The 19,008-nt window shown below is 40.7% G+C and overlaps 1 protein-coding gene across 1 annotated transcript in view; it reads right to left on the bottom strand.

Moving 5' to 3' along the window:
- Positions 1–19,008, bottom strand: part of PLA2R1 (phospholipase A2 receptor 1) — a 58,428-nt gene that overhangs the window by 27,087 nt on the left and 12,333 nt on the right. Inside the window, exons 7-12 of the mRNA XM_060280151.2 lie at positions 17,762–17,950; positions 16,066–16,223; positions 14,895–15,002; positions 7,302–7,411; positions 3,138–3,307; positions 292–509 (exon numbers count right to left, since the gene is read on the bottom strand). Of these exons, the coding sequence (XP_060136134.2) occupies positions 292–509; positions 3,138–3,307; positions 7,302–7,411; positions 14,895–15,002; positions 16,066–16,223; positions 17,762–17,950 (953 nt within the window). The remainder of the gene's footprint in view (positions 1–291; positions 510–3,137; positions 3,308–7,301; positions 7,412–14,894; positions 15,003–16,065; positions 16,224–17,761; positions 17,951–19,008) is intronic.

Genomic DNA, 19,008 nt, shown 5'->3' with positions numbered 1-19,008 from the left:
ATTTAAATGCACACAAGGCAAGTTGCATCCTTCCCAATTGAAGCCCTGCAGAGGTAGTTTGTTCCTGGGGAATGGCAACATGAGCAATTCACAGCAATTTAATAAGGCATCTTAGAAGTCAAAAATAGGAACATTGTGGGGATATTGGTTTCCCAGGAAAACCAGAACTGTCCATACTAAATAGGGCCACTTGAAATTTGTGTCTGGCATATATAATACTATTTATTACCCCACCATGGATTCCTAAGTTCATTTCATTTGAGTTTTCAGTGATAAATTTGTCCTCCTCACCTTATAACAGCTGAGCAGATTGTGGTCCGATTCCCATCCAAACATGCAAGAATTAAAAGACTTTTCAAAATGCGATTCTTCATTAGGGTCATTTTCTCTATGGTATTTAGCTTTTTGCTTACACAGTGACATAGCCTTGAAGCTTGTACAGTTTTTCACTTCCCAAACACCAAGATGTCCCTTCTGTCGTTGCATAACAACACACCCTCCAGAATGCCCTATAGTGGGGGTGGAGTGGGGAGAGAAAGACATTTTAGTGCTGAGTATAATTTTTTTCTTTCCAAATGTGAATTTTTTTTTGTTGGATGGTAGGTTTTTCCCTTCCAAAAGACAGAAGCAGAAGGAAGCTATTTTCAGATGCCATGCTTTTACTGTTACCAGTTGATGCCAAATGTGATGTTTACATTACATGACCACTTTTTATTTTGACAGCACTTAAAATAAATAAATAATCTTTGTTTTTTGTTACGCCGGTTCTGAGTGATACCTAAGGCTTATTTCATTACATCAAACATTCAGTGCTACCTAAAAATATTATCACTTTTACCAAAACAAAAACACTGTTCAAAACATTGCAGGCATTCTTCACACTGTTACTGGTCTGCGTTTATAATGTCCAATTTTGGAAATTTGAGGTTTGTTACTTATTAACTAAAAACAAGAATTGTGGTGGGCAGGGAAAGAAAATTATTACTACAGTCATACCTTGGTTTAAGTACGCCTTGGTTTGAGTACTTTCAGTTTAAGTACTCCGCGGACCCGTCTGGAACGGATTAATCCACTTTCCATTACTTTCAATGGGAAAGTTTGCTTCAGGTTAAGTACGCTTCAGTTTAAGTACTCCGCGGACTGTCTGGAACGGATTAATCCACGTTCCATTACTTTCAATGGGAAAGTTCGCTTCAGGTTAAGTACGCTTCAGGTTAAGTACAGACTTCTGGAACCAATTGTGTACTTAAACCAAGGTACCACTGTAATCCCTAATTGTAGCCATTAACTTATGATTTCCAAAATACAGTAATATCTAAATACCATAGATTCACAAAAGGGAACAAAAATTACCTTTTAGAAGTCCTAGAGCAGGCACCCCCAAACTTCGCCCCCCCAGATGTTTTGGACTACAATTCCCATCATCCCTGACCACTGGTCCTGTTAGCTAGGGATCATGGGAATTGTAGGCCAAAACATCTGGAGGGCCGCAGTTTGGGGGTGCCTGTCCTAGAGGATAAGGATCAAAACTTTCCTCCCCTGTGCTTGGGAAAGTATCTAACTTGTTATGCTTTGAGGGTGAGTCTGCATAACTACTATAATTTAAGGCTGCAATCCAGTGCACACTTAATATGAGAGACAGACAGACAGAGAACCACTTTATACAATGGAACTCTTTTTAAATAAACTTACAGAATTACATTGAATGTCAGCAGCAAACTGATTTACAACACAATCTCCACAATGTCCATGCAGAAGTAAGTCCTGTTGCATTAAATGTGGCATACTCCCAAAGTAATGGAGTCACAATTGCAACCTTATTCAACAGTTTCATCTACAGTACATACACTGGAAAATCTGAAGAAGAGTTTGGATTTGATATCCCGCTTTATCACTACCCAAAGGAGTCTCAAAGCGGCTAACATTCTCCTTTCCCTTCCTCCCCCACAACAAACACTCTGTGAGGTGAGTGGGGCAGAGAGACTTCAAAGAAGTGTGACTAGCCCAAGGTCACCCAGCAGCTGCATGTGAAGGAGCGGAGACGCGAACCCGGTTCACCAGATTACGAGTCTACTGCTCTTAACCACTACACCACACTGCCGGTAGGCACCACTAGAACCAGATGGTTTAAGTTCTTATGCTACAAAAATATGCCAACTCATCCAAATAACTTAGTACCTGGCCATTATCAAGGCAGTGTGCCTTTCTGCCCCCTCTGCTTTCCCCCCTGCTATCTCTACCATCTGCCTGCAACAGACCTGATCCTGTTTTCCAATGGATTCAAGATGAATATCTGAAACATTGTTTTAGATATATTGTTTGGAGGGTCTGCTAAGGTGCACATGAAGCTCAGACACTACTTGCCCCCAAAGCAATTCCTTCTTGAGAAATCATAATACAGACAGCAGCTTTAGTTATCTGGGGAAAGGATATAAGAAACACCAAATAACTGCGTAGGCTTTTGAAATCTGTGAATATATTTCCCTATAGTCAACCAGTAGAGGTCACTGTTGAAGGACAAGAAGAATCCTCCTTAGTAACAAACCAGGCAATGCTTGTCCTTCCGGCTATAAGAAATGAGTAAGTAAATGAAACTACAGAATGATGCAACTTTAAATCACTGTGCATTACTAAATGGGGATCGAATACAAAGAGAGAGATGTTCAAAGGGCTGTCTCAAGTGGACAAATAGCAGCTTGGCAGATAACTTCAAAAGCCTACCTGCACAAAATATAGTTTTCAAGCCTTTTAGTTCTGCATGTACTTACAAGGCAATTTTAATGGTGAAGCTGCTAGCAGACTATTTCCCCACAAGAGATTGCTAATCAGGTTAAGTATATGAGCAGCTAACTGTAAGAATGAAATCCGGAAATTAAGGCTGCAATTCTAAACACATTATGGGGACTGTAGTACAGCAGCTGTAAGACACCAGGAAGGCTATCCCTGGTATCTAGCAGGGTATCAAACACTTAATTTGTTGTACTTGCAGGTTCCATTATCTTGAGGTAAATTGTCATGTTATACTCTGCCCCAAATTAAGACAGCCTGTTAAGAAGCGGAAAGCAGAAAGTGAGGAAAAGTGGCACGTTTGCTTCAAGAATCAAATATTAACAAGAGCTATAAAGGTTATAACTCACTAGGTTGATATTTCCCCCAGTTTGTATAGGTCAGACGATGAGGCTTCCCATCTTTATTTAGCCAAGTATATTCTCCTGTATTGTTGAGGTCTTGCAGTGCTATCCAAAAATAAAGGTTATCTGTTTTCACCATGTTGTGAATCATACTGTAGAGAAAACCCTGTTCAAACCTTGAAAAAAATATGAAATAAAAACAAGGTATTAGATTCCTTATACCACAGTTCACCCTATTCATCCTTTTGAGCGATACAGAAAGCAGTATAGAAGCCTGTTGAATTTGAAACAGAACAAATTACATAAGAACAGCTGATGAAGCACATTAAGAGTCTGGTTTTTAATACTGCAAATGGTGAGCTGTGATGCAGAGGCAAGCCCCGCTAGAGGAAACTTGAAAGTTCCTTCAAGAAAAACAATATGCCAGATCTCACCGGCTTAGATCTCTTGGAATATAAGTTCAAATGGCTGCTTGCTCAGGACATGCCTCTTCTAACTGGCATCCTGATCATGCCATGAGCATGCTGGCTTTCAACTCTACAGTGGAATCACAGAATCATAGAATTGTAGAGTTGGAAGGGATCCCAAGGATCATCTAGTCCAACCCCCTGCAATGTAGGAATATGCAGCTGTCCCATATGGGGATAGAATCTGCAACCTTGGTGTTATCAGCACCATGCTGTAACCAACTGAGCTATCCATGACTTGGATAGCAACACACATTAAGAGGGCATCTGTTCCCCCAACTACAGTTATTCTTTTAAAGGTACAGAAGAAAGGTACTTTCAGTTGACATGATTGGTGCATCATTCAAATAAGACTACTGTATGCAGAAAGACTACTGTATGCAGAAAGCCATCCCTGGTGGTTGTTCTACATCTCTGTAACATGCTTACTACATAGGTTTGTAAACCCCCATGTGTGGAACATCTACCAGAAACAGTGCAAGACTATTTTTTAAAAAGTGATCTTGTTCTGCGACCCTGTGAGATATAGAAAACAGAAACCTAAGATCGGCCCTTCTCCATAGTACTGCCTAAATTACTACAATGGAATTCACCACCCTGGGAGGTCAAGAAAGCCCCTGTACTTTGTGCACTTAGGTAGCAAGTTGAGGCCTGAACTAGACACAATGTTAAATGCATCCTTATGTTTGCACCTGTTGTGGGAGCTGATAATTATTGGGATCTCAGCAGACGGGGGCAGGGAGGGGGAAGGATTGAACTCTTTCTTCTCCTGGCTGCATTCCTGATGAAAAGCATTCCTTCAAAACTTGTTTTTGTGCTGGGAAGAAATTCTCAGTTGAGACCAAAGAAGAGTTGTTGGTTTTTTTATTTTATTTAAAAAAACCTGGACAGCAGCAGGGGAGTTAAACTCTCCCTCCCCACCTGCCATGAATTAAACCTATGCACATTAAAAGCACAGAGTTTATAATGAATAAAAATGAGTTATCATAATCAACATAATGTTGATTCAGATGGACAAACAATGACTAGCCAGATGCGTCTAGAAAACTTGCAACTGTTGGAGAATTATTTAAAGAATGGAGGTATCCCTCCTAGAGACCCAAAAGGAAAAGATGCACACTGCAAGTGAAAAGATAGGCTTTTAATTGAATACAAACGTACGTAGGGTCAGCCTCCTGAAAAATCTGAGAGTGGCTGCAAAGAACCACATCCAAAGCAATGTTTCTTATACATTTCCTTTCCCATAGAGATTTCAACCCATAAACTTCATTCTAAACCAAGCAGAGATACTTATGCTTTTCTGACTAGCCCACTCCAACCTTGTCATTATAATATGTAATCACACACTGCCATCCTTCAATGTTTGACTTAACTAATTACTGATTAATTATGCTATTCTTTACCTGTCTACAAACGTCTATTCTTAATAACCCATGATTAATATATCCATTCTCTACATTAACTTAAATTCAATGATACAGTCCTGCCTAGCCGATCACCTTTCATGTGTCTCAACTTTTCATTCTTACGTTAGAATGCTGTACAATATGTTTTCACAGTAGAATGCAGGATACGCTTGAAATATATGGGGTGGGGGCGTGTTTCTACTAGGAGAGGTTGTTGAGAATTCATACATGGATTGCTAAGCAGCACTGCTAATGTCAAATACGGAGTTTTAACAAGCAAAATGGAATCCTAACAGAGAGATAAAGGGAGTTGGGACATTTTCCTTCACAAGCAGGGCATGAAGCCAGAATCCTTCTCCTGATGTTCTGCACCTCAGCCCTACCCCAACTGGTATTCAAATGAACACCTCTGTTCCTAGAGGCTCAATTTAGCTAATAATAATAATAATAATAATAATAATAATAATAATAATAATAATAATATATTATTTATACCCCGCCCATCTGGCTGGGTTTCCAAAGCCACTCTGGGCGGCTTCCAACCAAATATTAAAAATATTAAAATATTAAAAACAGTACAGCATCAAACATTTAAAACTTCCCTAAACAGGGCCACCTTCAGTTGTTTTCTAAAAGTAAAATAGTTACTTATTGCCTTGACATCGGCTGGGAGGGCATTCCACAGGGCGGGTGCCACTACCGAGAAGGCCCTCTGTCTGGTTCCCTGCAACCTCACTTCTCGCAATGAGGGAACCGCCAGAAGGCCCTCGGTGCTGGATCTCAGTGTCTGGGCCGAATGATGGGGGTGGAGACGCTCCTTCAGGTATACGGGACTGAGGCTGTTCAGGGCTTTAAAGGTCAGTACCAACACTTTGAATTGTGCTCGGAAACGTACTGGGAGCCAGTGTAGATATCTCAGGACCGGTGTTATGTGGTCCCGGCAGCCACTCCCAGTCACTAGTCTAGCTGCTGCATTCTGGATTCATTGCAGTTTCCGGGTCACCTTCAAAGGTAGCCCCACATAGAGCGCATTGCAGTAGTCCAAGCGGGAGATAACCAGAGCATGCACCACTGTGGCGAGACAGTCTGTGGGCAGGTAGGGTCTCAGCCTGCGTACCAGATGGAGCTGGTAGACGGCCGCCCTGGACACAGAATTAACCTGTGCCTCCATGGACAGCTGTGAGTCCAAAATGACTCACCTGGTCCTTCAGGGGCACAGTTACCCCATTCAGGACCAGGGAGTCCTCCACACAAGTGAGTGCCCAGGGGTCTGAACACTCATCCCCCAACACCACTTTCTGAACATGGCCCAGGAGGAAGGAGCGGAACCACTGTATGACAGTGCCCCCAGCTCCCAGCCCCTCTAGACGGTCCAGAAGGATGTTATGGTCGATGGTGTCAAAGGCCAGCTACAATGGGGAACACTCACTGAAAATATCCTGTCCTTCATAAATTTGTCTAAGCCACAAATATAACTAAGGCTGCAATTCTATACACACTTTCCAGGGAGTAAGTCCAAATGAACTTAATAGGACTCACTTCTGAGCAAGCAGATTAAATTGAGTTGCCTTCAATGTAGAAGTATGGCAAACACTAAGTCTGTGCAAGGATTTCTCATTGCACATCAGTACATCTCCCCCCTCTGTTCCACCCATGTACCCTCTAAATCTGTTCTGGAGCAGATTTCAGGACAGCACAGAGCATGTGTGGGAGGAGAAAGGGGGGAAATCCCACTGCACCAGTGCTAAACCCTGCAATAGTGTAAGTATTTAATTGAATACCTCTCATTGCCTGGGATTTACTTCAATTTGAGAATAAAGTGTAATGAAGAAGAGAAAATCGCATCATCTAAGTAACCAGAGAAAACCTGTTACTGGAGTCATACATTTAATTTTTTTCTTATTGTGGCGAAACTAGGTTATTAAAACAAAAACGAAGAATGTGAATAGTTTGCATCAAATAGCTGCATGTGAGCAAATGAGTATATATTTGTCAGGATTGTTAGAAAACACTCCCCAGCTTCCTGTAATGAAGACGGTGTAAATCAACACTGAAGGAATTAAAATGTCAGAATTATCGCATGCATGAATAATTGCATGCCACTGAACATTTCAATCTAGCAAGTAACTGATTAATTCTATCCGGTTTTCATTTTGACTTGAGCAATAACAATCAGAACATTTTATTTCCGTTAGTTTTAGCTATTGATCCAGTATGGTTCTTCAATTTTCTTCTCCAGTGCCATAAGAGAGTTAAAATACTGTTGTTGTTTTAAATTGTATGGTAGACTTAGGTACCTGTTCATTATTGTTGCAAGTGAAGGACAGTAATAGCCACTGGAGGAGTGTTCAAAGCTTCGAGGGGTTTTGTCCACATGGTAGCAATATCCACCGTGCCTTTCCCATCCCTTCAAAAATAAACATTGGTTATTGTAACATATGGCATATTATATACATGAACTTATCTATACATAATTCTTAGATGCTACCCAAGTAGGTACCAGAGAGACTACTGAGGAAGGGAAGGAACCATTGACAGTCAGAGTAGGCAGGAATAGTCAACACCATGCCTTCCTGATGTCGTTGGAAAATACCTCAGCTGGTAGAGCATGAGACTCTTAATCTCAGGATCATGGGTTCGAGCCCCATGTTCGAGAAAAGACTCCTTCATTGCAGGGGGCTGGACTAGATGACACTCATGGTCCCTTCCAACTCTACAATTCTATGATTCTATGATGACAACTCTAACTATCCCTGACTATTAGACATGCTGATAAGGGACCCAGGTGGCGCTGTGGTTAAACCACTGAGCCTAGGGCTTGCTGATCAGAAGGTCTGCGGTTCGAATCCCTGTGACGGGGTGAGCTCCCGTTGCTTGGTCCCAGCTCCTGCCAACCTAGCAGTTCAAAAGCACGTCAAAATGCAAGTAGATAAATAGGAACCGCTACAGCGGGAAGGTAAACGGCGTTTCCATGTGCTGCTCTGGTTTGCCAGAAGCGGCTTTGTCATGCTGGCCACATGACCTGGAAGCTATACGCCGGCTCCCTCGGCCAATAATGCGAGATGAGCGCGCAACCCCAGAGTCGGTCACGACTGGACCTAATGGTCAGGGGTCCCTTTACCTTTACCTTTTACTAGGACTGATAGGGAGTTGGAGTTTACAACATCTGGAGTGCATCATATTGGTGATCCCTAGAGTAGGCGATGCTGGCCTAGATGGGTAAAAGTTTTGAGGTGGCAAAATTGGCTTATTTTGTTCCCTTTCTATAGCTGCATTTTACCCACTCATCATGCAAATATAATTCACACACACACAGAGAGAGAACAGAATCCATGGATAGTGAAATCTATTCAGGACACAGTAATTTCAAGGGGAGATTTAAGCAGAGCCTAGTGGAGAAAGGATATACACATTTAATCAGAAACAAGGCTGACTGTTCAATGCGGCATGCTCTTGGGAAAATGTACATAGGATTGCACTGAAGTGTTTAACATTGACTGGATTGTGACCACACTGCACCTTGAGAAGAAAGTGTCAAGATTCAATGCAAATGTAAGGATGATAAAGTTGGGTATAAAAAAGTGTATAAGAAAGGTAGAAAATAGAGTTATTTTGTTAAATATTTTAAAAAGTTTGGTTGCTTAAAGCATCGAGAGCTGTTGATGAATGTCAGGTCAGTGGGTAAGTGTTTCATTATTTTATTTAATCACCCATTTAAACAATTTATATACCACTTAGCTACAATAGTTTCTAAATGGTGAATACCAACAGCAGCAGCAGCAACAACAAAATGTGCTACCCACCTGACTGGGTTGCCCCAGCCACTCTGGGCGGCTTCTAACAAATTAAAACATTAAGTGCAGTAAAACATCAAACATTAAAATCTTCTCTATACAGAAATATATTGAACCTGCTTACTGAACATCATGCTGACTCAGTCTGTATTACTGAAATCTATCCCGATCAGAGGTCGGTGTGAACCTATTCCAAATGAGCTCTCCAGGTTTTCAGGTTCAGTATCAGGCTCAACTAAAGGAGCAAGGAGTTACTTTAGTCAGTTTTACCATCACAGAGACATCACCTTGCCGACAAAGGTCTGTATAGTTAAAGCTATGGTTTTCCCAGTAGTGATGTATGGAAGTGAGAGCTGGACCATAAAGAGGGCTGATCGCCGAAGAATTGATGCTTTTGAATTATGGTGCTGGATGAGACTCTTGAGAGTCCCATGGACTGCACGAAGATCAAACCTATCCATTCTGAAGGAAATCAGCCCTGAGTGCTCACTGGAAGGAAAGATCCTGAAGCTGAGGCTCCAATACTTTGGCCACCTCATGAGAAGAGAAGACTCCCTGGAAAAGGCCCTGATGTTGGGAAAGATTGAGGGCACTAGGAGAAGGGGACAACAGAGGATGAGATGGTTGGACAGTGCAAGCTACCAACATGAGTCTGACCAAACTGCGGGAGGCATTGGAAGGCAGGAGTGCCTGGCGTGCTCTGGTCCATGGGGTCATGAAGAATTGGACATGACTAAATGACTAAACAACCACCACCACCAATATGATTAGCAACACAGCCAATGACCAATTCTGAGAGTGCTGGAAGACAGAATAAGGAATTAGTCTGGTGAAGAGCTGTGGCTCAATGTTACAGCATCTGCTTTGCACACAGAAAGTCTGAGTCCACAGTATCTCCTAAATCCCTGTACAGCCTCTGACAGTTAGTGTAGATAATACTGAGATAACGGACCAGTGGACCAGCAGTTTCCTATATTCCTATGATGCAAGTGTACTGACTAACTAGTTGCCTAATAGTCTCCCTACCTGAGCTGATGGGAGTGGTGTTCAGTGTGGCATTGAAGGCCCCAAGTCCTGTGTTTTATTTCTCAGCTGGACGTGGAATTATTGCTGGATTTATTAATGTTGTGGATATATGGGATGTTTTGTATTTTTTTATATATATATGATCGCTGTTTAAAGTTCTGTTTTTATTTGTGTGTAAGCCAGCTTGAGAGCATTCTTGCTCATAAAGATAAGCCTCTAAATTAGTTTTTAAAAATAAATAAGCATCCCTGGAAGAGTACTATCCCTGGCAATGTCACGGCCTCATCCACTAACAAGCCCTATAATTTGAAACAGCCTACAGCCAAACACTTAAGCATTATCAATTGTATCAAATGCATACTGAGATGTTATAGGAACTCGGTGAATTAGGGTAGACTTTACATGGGAACCGTGTTCAGTGCAGTAGGCTGTCAACCTCACACTGAAATAACAAGAAAACTATTATTGAATTAAATACTAGCCCTTTGTATATTTCGAGAGGGAGATGGAGAGACCATTTTAAATTAAAGAAGGTAGAATTCACATCTGGCTGAACTACTTCTCTGAGTATTTTTAACTGAAACAACTAGAATTGCCAATGTAATATTATACAGTAATTTCCCAATAATTCTGGTACCTCTGTCCAATTAGAGATAAACTTGCAGATAAAGGTCATTTTTTAAATGTGAATTGTAATACCGTCAAACTCTTATTATTCATTGCACAAATTTACCTTAACTCATCAGAGAGTAGTTCCATATTAACTTAATTTAATGTTACTAGACCTCCTTCTCCTATCCTTAAATTAAATCATGTTTTGTATACTTAACTGCCTCTGGTGATTTGTATGGATGAGGTCCTAGAAGGCTTTTATCCATGCTATTCTTTAATGTTTCTTATCAAACTTAAAAATACAGTAGGTACCCCATTTCTTCAATGACTCTGGCAGGAAATTGTTAGTTTATGTGTTGCCTAGAAGGCTCCCCAATACTAAGAATCAGGGCCCAAGTCTCTTAACAAGTTGAAAGGACTAAATCATTGCTTCCCAGTGACTGCAGTGAATGCTTCCCTGTTGTGAAAGAGAATGATAAAGCAATGCCCAAGTGGTAGTCCACATGTCTGGAGCCACTGAACTGTGAAGTCACTGGAGCTTACTTCCAGTAATATGTTCGGTATAGTGATATTAAAGCAGCTTAACTAAACTTGGCTGAGGAATCATGTAAGAAGGGACTGCTGTTTTATGTAAGTTCTGGTAAGCCAAAACTGTCTATCAATTATTTATTTCAGCTTACTTCTTTTAGATGAACTTCAAGGGTAATTCCAATTTTTGTTTGCAAATAATATCAATATTTTCTGAATTAAGGGTATGGGGCTATATCTACTGTTGTCTTTGCTCTGGTAACCTCTAGGTTAGATTACTGCAATGTGTTATACGTAGGGCTGCCTCTGAAGATGTTTCAGAAACTTCAGCTGGTGCAGAATTTGGCGGCCAGGTTGCTCACTGGGGCAAGACAGTTTGAGCATATTAACACCAATCCTGGCCCAACTGCACTGACTGCCAATTAGTTTCCAGGCCAAATTCAAAGTGATGGTTTTGACCTACAGCCTTAAATGGCTCAGGACTGTAATATCTGAAGGGCCACCTCTCTCCATACGAACCTATCCAGACCCTGCCCTGAGTTAAACACCTGAGGCCCTTCTTTGTGTACCTCCTTTATGAGAGCTCCGGACGATGGAAGCATGAGAATTGGGCCTTTTCTTCAGTGGCTTCCCTCTTTGTGGAATGGTCTCTCTAGGAGGTCCATCTGGGGCCTTCATTATATATCTTTAGGTGCCAGGCAAAAATGTTCCTCTGCAACTAGGGCTTTGCTGATTAACATCTTATACCCCTTTTAAATGTGTTTGTGGGAGGAGGTGTGCAGAGGAGGTTTATTGGTTTGTGGTTTTCTTGTTCTTGTTTTTATTATATATTTTGTGTTTTTTTATATTGTGATTTTAAGTTGTGAACTGCCCTGAGATCTATGGATGAAGGGTGGTATATAATTTTTAACAACAACATATGTATTGGGGATTATGTAGAACCTTTATCTCAGTCATATTATTATCATGAAACCACATCTAAAAGCTTCATGCCTGTGAGTCCTACATTTTCCACAAAATATTTGATCCACAAAAGATAAAGGCATATATCTGTTATTACAAGAACTTATGATTCTTGGTTTGCTGGTGCAGGTTACTTTCCAGCCACACCTGCAAAGGAATATTTTTTTTCTCTTCCAGCCCAGCTTGACTTCAAGCCAGGGATGCAAAGAAAAAAATTTGGAGTGCAAGTTTGAGTGTGCTCTCAATTCTTCTTACATTTAGCAGCAGCATGAAGTTCTAAGCCACAGCTTGAACTTTCCTGTGCCTGACATTATATATGTCAGACTAGGGAAAGTTGGGAGTGGTTTGCCCCAAACAGACTGGTAAACCAACCTCCAAGGTCTGGTGGGCCTAATTACACCTGCTAGCTGACGATTACCCACCAGTGGACTGCTGGTGGACCTTATAAGAAACTGCTCTGTTTAAGAGCCATTTACGATTCTGAATATTCCAAGTCAGAATAGAGACACAACAACTAATTGTGTGAATCATCATCAAGTTAGAAGTTTATCAGCTCAATTCAATCAACTACGGTAATTCCCTTCCCTGGAATTCAATGGACCAAACTGGATTAATTGGTTACAGCATTGGCTACTTACATAAAATTCTGTCATTTCAAATTGTAAGTATTGTCACCCTAGTTTAACCCAAATGTTGTCATCTTCAAAAAGCAACATTTCTTCCTTTCTTCCTTGTCAAGCATCTGACAGCTCCATGATGCCATTCCAAAAGCTGGCTTAAGGAAAGTGCTTAGATATTCACTGCTTTAGTGTTTAGACAGCTAGCTTAAGGAATTTGACCTCAGTAACAAAACATTTGCCCTCTGTTAGCAGTTTATAGATTAGGAGAAGGGGGGAACAGTTTGTTGAATTAGTAATAAAATCACATGGCAAATGGCCAACTGAGCAATGAGCACTTTGCTGCAGTGTCTAAGAAAGATATAGAATCATCAGTTTGTCAGAAATATCAAAATGATTAAAAACAAAAACCCCAACCAAAGCAAATAAGCAGGATAGCCTTCCAAGCATATATGCCTGAAGCATAGCTGCCAAGTTTTCCCTTTTCTCGCGAGGAAGCCTATTCAGCATAAGGGGAAATCCCTTAAAAAAAGGGATAACTTGGCAGCTATGGCCTGAAGTCAGGAACAAATGAGGGTACCCATGGGCTACGAACCTAGAGGTACTGACATGTATCTCATGGTCACAAATGAAAACAAAATGGATCTGGATCTGAGTCCTCTAATTTTTACTCCAAAATGTCAACTAAACTCCAGGCTAGCTGTGCATTGACATTAGAATTGAAGAAGTAGTTTCAGATTGGAGTGGCGACATTCAATAGTATGAATGACAAAATGGAGGCGGAGTTTTCAACAAGCCATTCAGCCCAAAGGCTGCTTGTGAATGCGGGAGCTCTGATGCTCAAATGGGAGTTCATGCCAATGAATGGCTTCCCCCATTCAATGAAGTGTCAGGGAAAGGCCCACATCCTCATTACGCACACAGAGCTGTCCAAATATTGCAGCAAATTAGAAAGCACATGCATGCTGGCAGACATGTGTACATGGCAGACCACCCACAAGCAGGAAAATGAATGGGGTGTTGCTCCAAATGGTCTCACAAAGTTAGCAGCTAACTTCCAGAATGTTAAACTTTATCATCCCATTCAAAAATGTATGTGACCCTTTACATTAACTTTATATTCAAAGACTAGGCAAAAGGGCATATCAGCATATATAAACATGGAGGTGAGAAATCAATTATTTATACTCTATGATGGCTACCTGTGTCTCACTGGGTACTTCTAAGAGCCTCAGTTGTCTTGAATTTCAATATTTCAATATATTAAATGGTCACTGAAGAACAACACTGATAAAGTGGTACCTTTACAGACGCTTCAGGTTACAGACCCAGCTAACCCAGAAACAGTACCTCAGGTTAAGAACTTTGCTTCAGGATGAGAACAGAAATTGCGCGGTAGCAACGGGGAGGCCCCATTAGCTAAAGTGGTACCTCAGGTTAAGAACAGTTTCAGGTTAAGAACGGACCTCCAGAAAGAATTAAGTTCTTAACACGAGGTACCACTGTATATTTATAGACAACTTTCATATACACACCCCAAAATAGAGAAAGCAAATGGTATAAATTAATAATTTTTGAAAGAGGGAATTTAATAGCCAATTAATCCTGGTGCCCATGTATGGATAGAAGGTTAACACAAGGATGTAAGAAAATTAATTCAGTATGTCAAAGAAATAGTTGTTTTCAATCCTGTCATTCCTCTACAAAAGCCACAGGCAAGATGAAACACCATAGAGCAGTTGTTATTTGTACAGATGGTCGACCAAAGTGCTGTGCCTTTTGATGTAGAAAGTTAGAAGAACTGCATTCAAAATCTCTGACAGAGCAAGTGACCCACAAAAGGAAAACTTCATGACCTCAATCCATAAGCGCTCCAACATGCTTACAGTGATTCTGCTTCAGGGCTTCAAAGTGCATGGCAAAGCCTGCCAATCAGGTGATCGATCAGTGGTGCCTGCAAACCTGTTTTTGACTCAGCCATGAACTTACCTGCCCTCCACCTGAACATCATATATGATGATATCATATAGGACTTCAGGTTTAGGGCAGGTGGCCATGGCTTGGCCAAGCAGGGAGGCAAACCAGAAGCTGCCCACCCCTGAGCTATAGCAACACAACTTGTTTTGGAGAATGGTATTTTGTTAATGAAGCAGTGCTATGCATATTTACCTGAAAGTAAATCCCATTGGTCTCAGGAAGATTTGTTTCTGAATAAACATACATAAGATTAGACTGCAAATTGGGGAAAGGTGTGAAATTCTAAATATGCTTGAATTCCTATCCAGATATATTCAAACACTTCCAATATTTACTATTTTAAATGAGGCATAATTGTTTGGTTTAGACTTACTTCTGGGCAGCCTGATTCTTCCTCTGAAATGAGATTTCCAACAGTTCCTGCTCTTTTACAAATATAAAAATATATGTCTTTACAACTTTTAACTTCCCAGCGTCCCTCCTAGTTAAAAACAAACAGGAAAAATTAATGAAGCTTAAATATGTCATTATTTCGGGGGGGGGGGTATTAGCTCAATGGGCTTATTCATACATGGGAAGAAAAACTGGTGGTGGTGGTGGGTGGTTTTTTTTAATAGAATATTAAAATGCTTCAGTTACAAGTAGAAGTTGCGCATTCTGCTAGCGTTTTTAGATCCCCCATAGAGTTTCATACTGTTAAGTGCATGAGCAGTCTCTACTTGACTTAGCAAATGTTTGTTAGGTGTGACCTTAATCTGTGTATGTGTACACACACACACACACACACACACACACACACACACACAACAAATGTATTAAATAAAATACGATAAATGTCAAAGCAATAGTATTTTAGCTTCCACTGCTGGTTTATTCTACCTATTTGCCTCTGGAATTGTCTCAAGGGCTTGATGAGCTACTCTGAAGTATTTCCCGATATTGTAACGGGTCAAAGACAAACAGTGAAGAATTGTGTTTTTCCAAAAAGTTTATCTCAGGGGACATCTCATCTACAGCCTGAGGATAGGGAAAAACTGAGTGGCCAAGTGGAAGGTTATGAGACTAGGAGAAGAAACTAGAAACCTTAAGAACAGGAAACGTGAAATAGGAATAATGATTCTGAAAAAAAGGATAGGCAGAGCACTCAAAGCCCTGAGACAGTGCAGGAGGGGGAAAGAAGGGAACTGAAAAACCAGTGGGCCTACAGGGGAAGAAGGGTTATCAAACAGCCTAAGGAGAGGAGAGCTGTGTCTTATTAACACATGTTTGGACTGGATAGACAGGATGATCGTGGGCGAATGTTGTTCCATTATGATTTGCTGTGTGCCATGAGAGCAGTCATTATATTATTTGAGAATCATCAAGCAAATAGAGCTCTTGGAATATTCTACTTCTGCACACATAATGCAGCAAAACAACACACACACACACACACACACACACACACACACACACACACAAACAAACCCCACCACTTCTAGGACAGAAACATTTACAAAATATTATTATTTTTATATAAAAAAGAGAAAATAAATAAAACATACATATTGCTCAGCTGAAACACAAAGTTGATTTCCCCCCTGATGGACATTTGGCTCTTGTTTGTGCCAGTAAGTGAAGGTTACCGGAGATCCACCAGACCATTCAAACTCAGCTGGGGTCTTATGACTGCTCAGTCCAAGCCAAGTTTCTGTCACATTTTCTGTAGTATACAATTAAGCGCACTTTAAGATGATTTGGACATACTAGGTCATTTTCGACAGCACAATAAAAAACACACACAAAGTTGTCCCCATATTTTAGTCAGACTACTCTTTTGCAACCTAGTAAAGGTAAAGGTAAAGGGACCCCTGATCATTAGGTCCAGACGTGACCGACTCTGGGGTTGCGGCGCTCATCTCGCGTTATTGGCCAAGGGAGCCCGCACGTACAGCTTCCAGGTCATGTGGCCAGCATAACTATGCCACTTCTGGCGAACCAGAGCAGTGCACGGAAACGGCATTTACCCTCCCACCGGAGCTGTACCTATTTATCTACTTGCACTTTGACGTGCTTTTGAACTGCTAGATTGGCAGGAGCTGGGGCCGAGCAATGGGGATTCGAACCGCCGACCTTCTGAGCCCTAGGCTCTGTCCTAACATGCAGGTAAACTCCTCCTCCTCCTGCTTTGAACTCAGCACATCAGCCTGGAACAAGGGCGGGGAAACTTCTCAGCCTGAGGGCCACATTCACGCTTGAGTAACCTTCCAAGGCTCACCTGCCAGCCGTGGGTGTGGGCAAAGGCAAAAGGAGGCAGGATCAAAGTCACATACATACGCCAATCACACATCTCCCTCTACACATACATACCAGGATTTCCCTGAGGGGTAATTCAGTTTTGCTGATGTATTGATCTGTGATTTATTTTGTGCTTGTTTTATGAATGTAATTTAAATGGCTTATATTATGCAGTTTATTGCTATAATATTTTTTAATATATCTAGAGAGAGAAAGAGAGAGAGAGAGAGAGAGAGAGAGAGAGAGAGAGCACAAATAAAAATAAATAAATAAATAAATAATAAATGTCCCTTCCCTTTCTCTTTCTCTTTGTCTCTTCTCTTCTTCTTCTTTTTAATTTTTATTTGCATTTTCAAAAACAGGAACAGAGAGCATATTTAACTCCCTCCCCTTCCCCTGTCCCACCAACAATTTCATACGAAATACAGCATGCATACATATACCACATGACTTCCCTTCCACACTTTTCCTGGTTCCTTTGCTTTTCTACTACTCCATATCATTTTCTACGTAATCCATATCATTTTAACCATCCAATTTGTTATCTGTTGGATTTACTCAAGACCTGCTAAGCTATGTATTTGTCTATACTGGTTCTTAAAATATTCAATAAACATTGTGCATTCTTCCTTATATTCCTTATCTCCGTTTTCTCTTATCAGACCAGCCAGCCAGTTCAGCATACTGTATTTGAACATTTTACACTGCTATTCTTCCTTACACTGCTATTGCTCCAGAGCTGCAGGTTAGGGGTTAGCGCAGGTACGCCATCTTGGGGCCCTAAGCCTTTAGCAACTTCCTGATGATGCCAACTTCTGACACTGGCCCCCATTGGGGTTTTCCTATCAACTTTGGGTTGGATTTTCACACTTGACAGAAAGGAATTCAGTGTGGCTGTCTTTAAAAGGAAAATTGTCTGTACCTTAAACCAATGTTTAGTGCACATTAACTATGAGGACTCACCATATTCAAGAAGATTAATGAGCATCTCTGTATCAGCCAAAGAGGTTATGCTAATGAGTGTGCTATTATCATCCTGGCAGGAAAGCAAAGCTTCATTCCAGTTTTTTCCTTCTTTATAAAGTTTATAGCAGTAGCGATTATATGGATACCAATTATAGTCACAGTCGGTAGGATAAAATTTCCACGAATCTTTTCAATTAAAATGTACAGAAACAAGGCTATATTAACCAAATGAATTCTTTCCTAGTCCTCATAAATCTATTTATGCAATATACATGCACATATATAATAGCTCTCTTCACTATTTCTTGTTTTTAAGAAAAGAGAACATGTTTGCCTACCAAGAACTAGCTACAGTGCAAAAATGTGTTATATGAATATATTTATGCATGTGTAAGCACACCCACCCCACAAAGAAAGAAAATAAAATTGCCCTAAGAATGTTCGAGAAGTTGAATCTTTGTGAATTCTGACATAATCTGACCTAAACCACACCTTCCAGCCTTTGAGGTTCTTTTACAGTCAAGTGGCATTTAAATTTTATGAATACATAAATAAATAAAGACTGCCACTACAGTTACCCATCAACCTTTGAGCTTCCTGAACATTCCAATGCAGTTCTCACTCAATAAAAGTATCAAAATGATTTTAAAATAGACGAGTTAAAAAATAAATAAATAGGGTTTTCATACAGATTTTTTTAAAACTTCAGGTTAATGTAGACTAATGGGTCAAACAGAAACAGACTGATTTACCTATACTGTTACCTTTCATTGAATGTAATAGGGCATACTTCTGAGTACTTTGTGTAAATAGTGTTCATTAACGACCAATGCATTACTAACAACAAGTCTCAGCTCCATTTGTCTATATTCTGGAGTAAGACCCTAACAGAAGGGTGGAGGACCTTTGGACCTCCATATGCTGCTGACTCCAACTCCTGCCAGCCCCAGCCAAAACGTCCAGTGGTCAGGGGTGATGTGAGCTGTAATTCAGCCACATTTGGAGGGCCACAGGTTGCCCACCTCTGCCCTAATATAATAAAGAAAATGTTGCGGATGAAATTAGGGCTGGGCAGGGGAGAGAAATATATCCCTTCTAATTTTGTGTTCTGCCATGCTCTCCACTGGCAGCCATTTTTTGACTGGTGATTGTTGCAGTACTCTCTCAAAAGTCTAACTGTACCTACTAGTCCAAAAAGACTGGCGATCCTTGGACTATAATCTATAATAACACCACCTTGACAG

This window comes from Zootoca vivipara, chromosome 1, assembly GCF_965207765.1.
Source record: "Zootoca vivipara chromosome 1, rZooViv2.hap1.1, whole genome shotgun sequence".
In the NCBI taxonomy this organism is placed as follows: domain Eukaryota; kingdom Metazoa; phylum Chordata; class Lepidosauria; order Squamata; family Lacertidae; genus Zootoca; species Zootoca vivipara.
Note: the sequence above shows the minus strand (reverse complement) of the source record. Positions and strands in the feature narration are given on the sequence as shown.